Here is a 7,741-nt window from a genome sequence, read left to right on the forward strand (position 1 = left end):
AATAATAGGCCATGTTGATTCAAAGTAATTGCAGTGAATAATGGAATTGTAGTTTGTGATAGTTCTTTGCGATCTTTGGAGAAAATTTGTTACGTATGTCACAGAGAGTGATGCTGGCAGGAAGGGCATGGTTGTATGTGGATGGGACAGTCATTTACATTTAGTCTTTATTTAAACAATTCATCCCATTAATGGGTTCAGTCCCTTTAATTCTATCTTTTTGTTCCTTTGTCATTTAGTCATACCTTCAGTTCCATTCCCACTGGGTACAGAGCCCAATGCCTGCCTACCACATAGTGGAGACATAGTCCTCTCTCTCAAAGAGCTCACGTTAGCATCCAAAAATCACGTTTTTTATATCACCACACAATTGTACTAGAAAAGCATACCATTTGGGAAGATATTAAGCTCATGATGCAAGACATGAGTTTTCTAAAATTTTGTGTGTGGGTTTTTTTTTTTTTTTGAAAACCCTGGGTTTTTTTCATTGGTAATAAATATTTCAGTTGTTTTGTGTGTGTTTGTGAAGACAAACTAACTTGGTTCATTTTTTAATGAAAATGTCTATCAGATACCCACGTCTGAATGCCCATAGTTTATCGTGGTTTTTTAAAGTAAAAATGGTCTTCCACGAACAAAGCAGCTGACAGCCCACAGCTCTAGCATGAACCCTCTTCTTGAGGACAGCTTTTGTATTTCAGTGTGAGGCAGAAGTGCATTCTGGTTGCTTCCCATTTTGTCACACAGCATTAGAGAGGCAGCCCCAGGTGGCCCCAGTTGGTTAAGCGTCTGACTCTTGATTTCTGCTCAGGTCAGGATCCATGCTGTGTTGGGCTCTGTGCTGACAGTGTGGAACCTGCTTAGGACTCTCTCTCTCTCTCTCTCTCTCTCTCTCTCTCTCTCTCTCTGCCCCTGCCCCCTTCTTTCTCTCTCTCAACACAAATAAATAAACATTAAAAAAATTAAAAAAAGAAAGGTGGTTCAAGAGTTGGGATTTAATAAAGTTAACCCATTTCATTTTTCTTTTCCATTAGGGATTTTCTGGAGTGAAACTGAATTTTTTAAATAATTTTTTAATTCATTTTTCATTAAAAAAAACTTTCTTTAATGTTTATTTTTGAGAGAGAGATAGAGTGCAAGTGGGGGAGGGCAGAGAGAGAGAGAGGGAGACACAGAATCTGAAGCAGGTTCCAGGCTCTGAGCTGTCAGCACAGAGCCGGACGTGAGGCTCGAAGTCACGAACTGGGACATCATGACTTGAGCTGAAGTCGGACGCTCAACCGACTGAGCCACCCAGGCGCCCTTTAATTTTTTTTTTTTAATTTTTTTTTCAACGTTTATTTATTTTTGGGACAGAGAGAGACAGAGCATGAACGGGGGAGGGGCAGAGAGAGAGGGAGACACAGAATCGGAAACAGGCTCCATCCAGGCTCTGAGCCATCAGCCCAGAGCCCGACGCGGGGCTCGAACTCACGGACCGCGAGATCGTGACCTGGCTGAAGTCGGACGCTTAACCGACTGCGCCACCCAGGCGCTCCAAATTTTTTTTTTTTTTTTTAATTTTAGTACAGTAAAGAGTCCAAGGACTGCCAGTGTGGTTTAGTGCCACTGTCTTCACGAATGCCTACCAGTTTGTCCCTCCACTTACTTCATACCATCAAGCGTCAGTTCAGGTGTCAACACAGTGAAAAAAGACAAATGATGTGTTAGTGTTATTGTGGAAAGAGCTGTGACCTCACCACCCCGTGAAAGTGTCCCGCATTCAGTCTCCACAGCCCACGCTGTGAATCACTGGCACAGAGGGATGTTTACGCAGGGCAAACCTAGGGGTGAGGAGGCTGTTTTGGCAAGAGACAAAAGAGGCTGGCTTTGTATGATGACAGCAAAGATGGGGAACAGGAAGGAGTGAGAAATGTTGCAGAGGTTATATAGACAAAATTTGGCTGTAGAAGCCAATGAAGATTAAAGCTTACTGAGGTTTTCAGCCTGGATGATCTAGTGGATGGCGATGCTACTGACCATGGTGATGACGGGGGGAAGGAAGGCCCCTGTTTATGATTGAAAAAGTTACTGCTCTTGCCACAAGAGAAAAGTCTACTGTAATTCTCCCACTCAGTAAAGGATGTTTCTCGCATGTATGAGAAAGAAGAAAATACTGCTGGCTGGGTCCGTGTGGCAGCCTGAGATCTGAATTTGCACCGGAAGCGAATAGTGGGTGTTGGAAACTCAGCACGTTCTACATTGATGCCAAAGAGTCTGGTATCTGTGCTTCCTGTAATAGTGTTTTCTCTTTCTGCTTTTCTAGGAATGGTGCAAAAGCTGGACCAAAAACTTCCAGTGGCCAATGAGTACCTGTTGCTCTCCGGGGGAGTCCGGGAAGGCGTGGTGGACCTGGACTTAGATGAGCTGAATGTCTATGCCCGGGGGACAGACTACGACATGGACTTCACTCTTCTGGTGCCAGCCCTTAAGCTGCATGACCGTAATCAGCCTGTGACACTCGACATGCGCCACTCAGCCTTGTGCCACTCTTGGCTGAGCCTCCGGCTCTTTGACGAGGGGACAATCAGTAAGTGGAAAGACTGCTGCACCATCGTGGATCACATCAACGGTGCCACCAACTACTTCTTCTCCCCAACCAAAGTGGCCGACTGGTTCTATGACTCCATCAGCATTGTCCTCTCGGAGATCCAGAAGAAACCCCAGCGAGGGATGCCAAAGGTGGAAAAGGTAGAGAAGAACGGGACCATCATCTCCATCATTCTGGGAGTGGGAAGCAGTCGCATGTTGTATGATATCGTCCCTGTGGTATCTTTCAAGGGCTGGCCAGCAGTGGCCCAGAGCTGGCTCATGGAGAACCACTTTTGGGATGGGAAGATCACTGAGGAAGAGGTCATCAGTGGGTTTTACTTGGTGCCTGCTTGCTCATACAAGGGTAAGAAGGACAATGAATGGCGGCTGTCCTTTGCCAGGAGCGAGGTGCAGCTGAAGAAGTGCATCTCTAGTAGCCTCATGCAGGCCTACCAGGCCTGCAAAGCCATCATCATTAAACTCCTCTCCCGGCCCAAGGCTATCAGCCCCTATCACCTGCGGAGCATGATGCTCTGGGCCTGTGACAGACTTCCTGCCAACTACTTGGCCCAAGAAGACTATGCAGCGCACTTTTTGCTGGGCCTCATCGATGACCTACAACACTGTCTAGTCAACAAGATGTGCCCCAATTATTTCATCCCTCAGTGCAACATGCTGGAGCACCTATCAGAGGAGACCGTCATGCTCCATGCGCGGAAGCTCTCCTCCGTCCGCTCGGACCCGGCGGAGCACTTGCGCACGGCCATCGAGCATGTCAAGGCGGCCAACCGGCTGACGCTGGAGCTCCAGAGGCGGGGCAGCACCACCAGCATCCCCTCCCCGCAGTCCGACGGAGGGGACCCCAACCAGCCTGATGACCGTTTGGCCAAAAAACTGCAACAGCTAGTGACTGAGAACCCGGGGAAATCCATCTCTGTCTTTATAAACCCTGATGATGTCACAAGGCCCCATTTCAGAATTGATGATAAATTTTTCTGAGCGTTTTGCTGCCTCCCCCCTCCCCCACCCCTTTTTCTGGTTCTCAGACGCTCATCATGTGTAGTGTGGTTTGTGATGCTGACTTTCCGTTTTTTACATATCCAGCCTAGATTGGATCTGTTAAGAACACATTTTAAGTTTCCTGGTTCTGCAGGACGGTGCAGGCTCTGAAACAGTATATTACTATTTCATATTCTGCCTCTGATTTTGTTGTTTATTATTTGTAGTTATTGTCACATTGGTTTTTGGTTTTGGTTTTTTTAAGGAGAACTTGAGCCATAGACGAAAATGCCCATGAATTCTCTTGCTTTTTTACTGTTTCATGCTTTGTGCAAATTTGTTAATGAGGATAGGGCAACAGATCTCTTTCTGACACTTCAGGATTCTGTTGTGGGTTTTTTTGTGGGGTTTTTTTGTCTTTTTATTTAAATTTTTTTTAATGAGCTTTCATCACTACAGATATTTGAGAATCATCTGAACCTGGAAACTACCTGGTATGTTAGCTGGGTTTATTCCCTTTGACCAGTGACGGGAGTAGTTTCCCCCTTTTCACCAAACAATGTAGACTTTGGAAGTGATAATGCTACCAGTTGTGTTTTGAAGCAACTTCATTGAATGTAATTGTCCTCAGATCAGAACTTTGGATGGTTTGGAGGGTGTGTTCGACAACTTTCCAAACAGAATTAAGGTTTCCAAATGGTAGTTTTAGCGTGTGTAATTATTTGAAGCCTTATTTAAATCCTATTAAAGAACATACCATTATAATTGTTATTTGCACTAATGAAATCTTGGCCATTGTCAGAGTTCCAGTGTGTGTGTTTCAATAGACATTGACATCCATTGTTGAAATGCTATCATTTTTTTTTTCATTTAACCCATTTCTCTCGATCAATAGAATGATTCTTTGCATTTGTTTTGTTCTCCTTTAATTGTGGGGTCCTGTTTTTCCCTCTTTGATATTCCTGGTTCCTGTCTTACGGAGAGAAGTTTGTAAAGCTTTACACCTGCTAAGTGACCATCCGAAGCTGGGGAAAATATACTTGATAGAGTAGGTGTCTTTGTATGTACTGCTTTTGGGGTTATAGAGGTAAGCTTTTATGTAAAGTCTCTTTGCTTCTACTGGGAGTTGTGGGGAAAACTGGCAGAAAGAATTTATAATCCCTGAATAGAAGACACCATGCCTGTTCAAAAGCAGGTTTTCTATAGAGCAGGAACGAGGACATATCTGTGGGTGGTAGCTTTGTGTGGAGGTGTCTTATCTTCATGAATGAAATCACTTGCCAGGTTTAGATACCACAAGTCACTGGCTCCCTGTTTTGGTATGGACTCATGGCAAACTGTGGTGTCTGAGAGGTCAGGGGCCCAGCTGATATCTCAAAGGATGACCATGATGTCTACTACTGGAAAGGTCAAGCAACAATTTGGATTTGATCTTAAAGGTCCAGACTCACAAGTTGGATTTTAGCCAATTGAAATCAGGCATATGCAGTCTTGGGTTTTTGCATGGGAATTAATGTAATGCTTATAACTGAAAATGAAATCATTCAGCCATCTTAAGTCAAACACAAAATAATAAACATATTGGCCTTGGAACGTTGTTGTTGCTGTTGTTCGTTTGTAATCGGGGAACCATTTTCTTATTGGTAATACCAACGGTGATTTTCAGTAAACATAGCCCTGGGTTTGCTGTTGTCTTTCAGACCAGATGTCCATGTAGTGAAGTGAACACCCAGTTTTCCTACTAGTATCTTTGTCCCTTTCCCCAGTTTTCCTACTAGTATCTACCTGCCCTCCACATAATCTATGTCCTTCTCAGAAATGAGCCCATCCCCAGCTCCAGATATGCATCCTGATTGGTATAAATCAATCGACATAACCATTTCCCTGGCCACAATTATTGTGGATTAGTCCTATGAGGTAAGCTGTTCCACTCAGGGAGGGACACGTTCAGGACTCTTGCTCAGAATGCTGGGGAAGAAGCAGGCCTCTGGATGTGCAGGAAGAAGCACTTGGCCTCTGTCCTCTGACAACTATCATATAGTTACGACTGGAACCAGCCTTAGGATGAAATGACATGGTGTAACACTGTGGAGAGAGGAGAAAGAACATGAACCACCAGGCACAACCCCCACCCCCACCCCAAGTGTAAGGCCTCTCCTCCCACTGGTTTTTCTTGTCAAATGAGTCAACATTTAGTTCTTTTAGCTGGTTTAAATTTGGTTCAACTCACCAAAATATTTAAACTGACATTCCAAACTATTTTGGTTCATTTAAACTATTTTAATGTTAAGAGATGTGTGTCTCTTTTCTTTCTGCAGATGGGTATCAGGGATATCTCCTATAGTTTATCTAAAGGCTAGTTTCTACTTTCTGACTTGCTTAATTCCAAAGAATATCATAGACTCTGTAACTAAGAAATATGCACCTGGTAAAGTATGTTAAAACTTATTATACTTTGACCATTATGTTACACTTCCTACATTAGAAGCAATTGTTGTAAACCACTAAAGTAGCAAGCATATTCAAAGGCAGTGGTTCTCTTTAAAGTCAACCATACACTGCCATAACTGTGCTTTGAAGTGGCCTCTCAAATACAATTAGCAACATTTACAATATTTTTAATGCTGTGTTTGCAGGCAAAGTTTCATTCCAGATGTGATAAAAAGCCTAGTTTCAGTGATCCTTTTGGCATGTTTTTCCTTTTGCCACGTCTAGTCCTAATAAAGAACATGCTCTACAAATTCTGGGTTTAACTTTATTTTAAAAGTCCAGAGGTTTCTGAGATCTAGTAACTTTAAAACTTTAATATTTTTTTAATTCCTGGAATTTTCTATCAGCACCATAAATCTAGGACACGGGTCAGACGTTGCTGAAGGTGGGTAGATACGGAATGTAGTCTGATACCCTTTCTTATCTGAAACTTAGTAAATCATTGAATTACTAGCCTGCTCTCCTTCTGAAGTCCAGAAGATTGGTGAAAATCACTTCCTTTTCAAGTGCAATAGGAAGTGCCTTAAGGCTGGAGTCACAGTTTCCAGATAGCTTATAACTGATTTTTTTTGGTCGTGGGAATTTACAAGCTACAACTCAAAGGATTTCAATTCTCTGATGAGACCTGGTTTCATGTATTTCACAAGTAGATTATTCCCTACCCTCTGCTTTTCTCATTTGAAACAAAAGACCCAAAGATAAAGTAAAAGTTGGTTTCAGAGTGGAAGGAGCCAATTAGGATCAGATATTATAAAAATAAAAAGCTCCCTGAAATTACTATGCAGAATTATTTCTGGAGGATTCTGGGGCTAGTCGAAGAGCCCCTAGGGACTTCTGCACCACCCCTTACACACATGCACACACAGTGCTTTCACTGCACTGGTTGGAAATTTCTTTAGTCTATTTTGTAACACTTCCAGGGAGGATTCAGCCCATTGGCTGGTCACAGCAAAATGTTGGTTCTTTTGGATCAGTTCGTTGCCTTGCTGAGAAAAATTTCCTGACTTGGAGTTCAGCCTTGGATGAGATTGCTGGGAAGGAAAAGGAAGCTTGTGCTTAGCAGCAGATGCGGAATCCTAGGGTGAGGCGGTGTCCTGCTGCTTCAAAGCTCCACACTGGTCTTTGGGGAAGTACCCAAACTTCCATCCTGATATGCTCTCCCCGGAACCTCCTCCCTTGAGCCCCCCCAGGGGGCATTTGTATGGCTATTTCACTTCCCAGATGGCCATTATTAAGGGTCAGGGAAAGACTTATTTAACACTTTCCATCATATTCTGACCTGGAGGGTGAAAAGCTATTTGCCATTAAACAGAGCATTATTCATATACTAAAGGAAAGATGGGCATCATTTCCTGTTGCTGTTACTTTATTAATATTGGGTAAATAATATGTATTTTCAAACTGATTGATTCAGTGTCATTAGTGCTCTTCTATGAGACAAATAGTTTTTAAAATGTACCTCTTACGCTCTGATTTCCTCAATAGGTAAACAAAGAATGTATGATCTCAATATTGTTTAGTTATTTGCCATTGGAGAATTATTTGCAACACGTCTAAAGTTCCAACTTCTGTTAATGAGATGGAAAAGTATAGTTTTTATTTTTTAAGAAAACATACATCATATACAGTAGAAATCAAGCTTATAATAATTGAACTACAATATTGTTTCTCTATGCCCATT

The 7,741-nt window shown here is 42.7% G+C and overlaps 1 protein-coding gene across 4 annotated transcripts in view; it reads left to right on the forward strand.

Annotated features, from left to right (window-relative positions):
* Positions 1-5,163, forward strand: part of MB21D2 (Mab-21 domain containing 2) — a 114,836-nt gene extending 109,673 nt beyond the window's left edge. For all 4 annotated transcript variants that reach the window (XM_003991787.6, XM_045037134.1, XM_045037132.1 and 1 more), the window contains one exon: positions 2,306-5,163. In XM_003991787.6, the coding sequence (XP_003991836.3) occupies positions 2,306-3,570 (1,265 nt within the window). In that variant the 3' untranslated portion in view covers positions 3,571-5,163. The remainder of the gene's footprint in view (positions 1-2,305) is intronic.
* The last annotated feature ends 2,578 nt before the right edge of the window (positions 5,164-7,741 follow it).

This window comes from Felis catus, chromosome C2, assembly GCF_018350175.1.
Source record: "Felis catus isolate Fca126 chromosome C2, F.catus_Fca126_mat1.0, whole genome shotgun sequence".
Lineage (NCBI taxonomy): Eukaryota > Metazoa > Chordata > Mammalia > Carnivora > Felidae > Felis > Felis catus.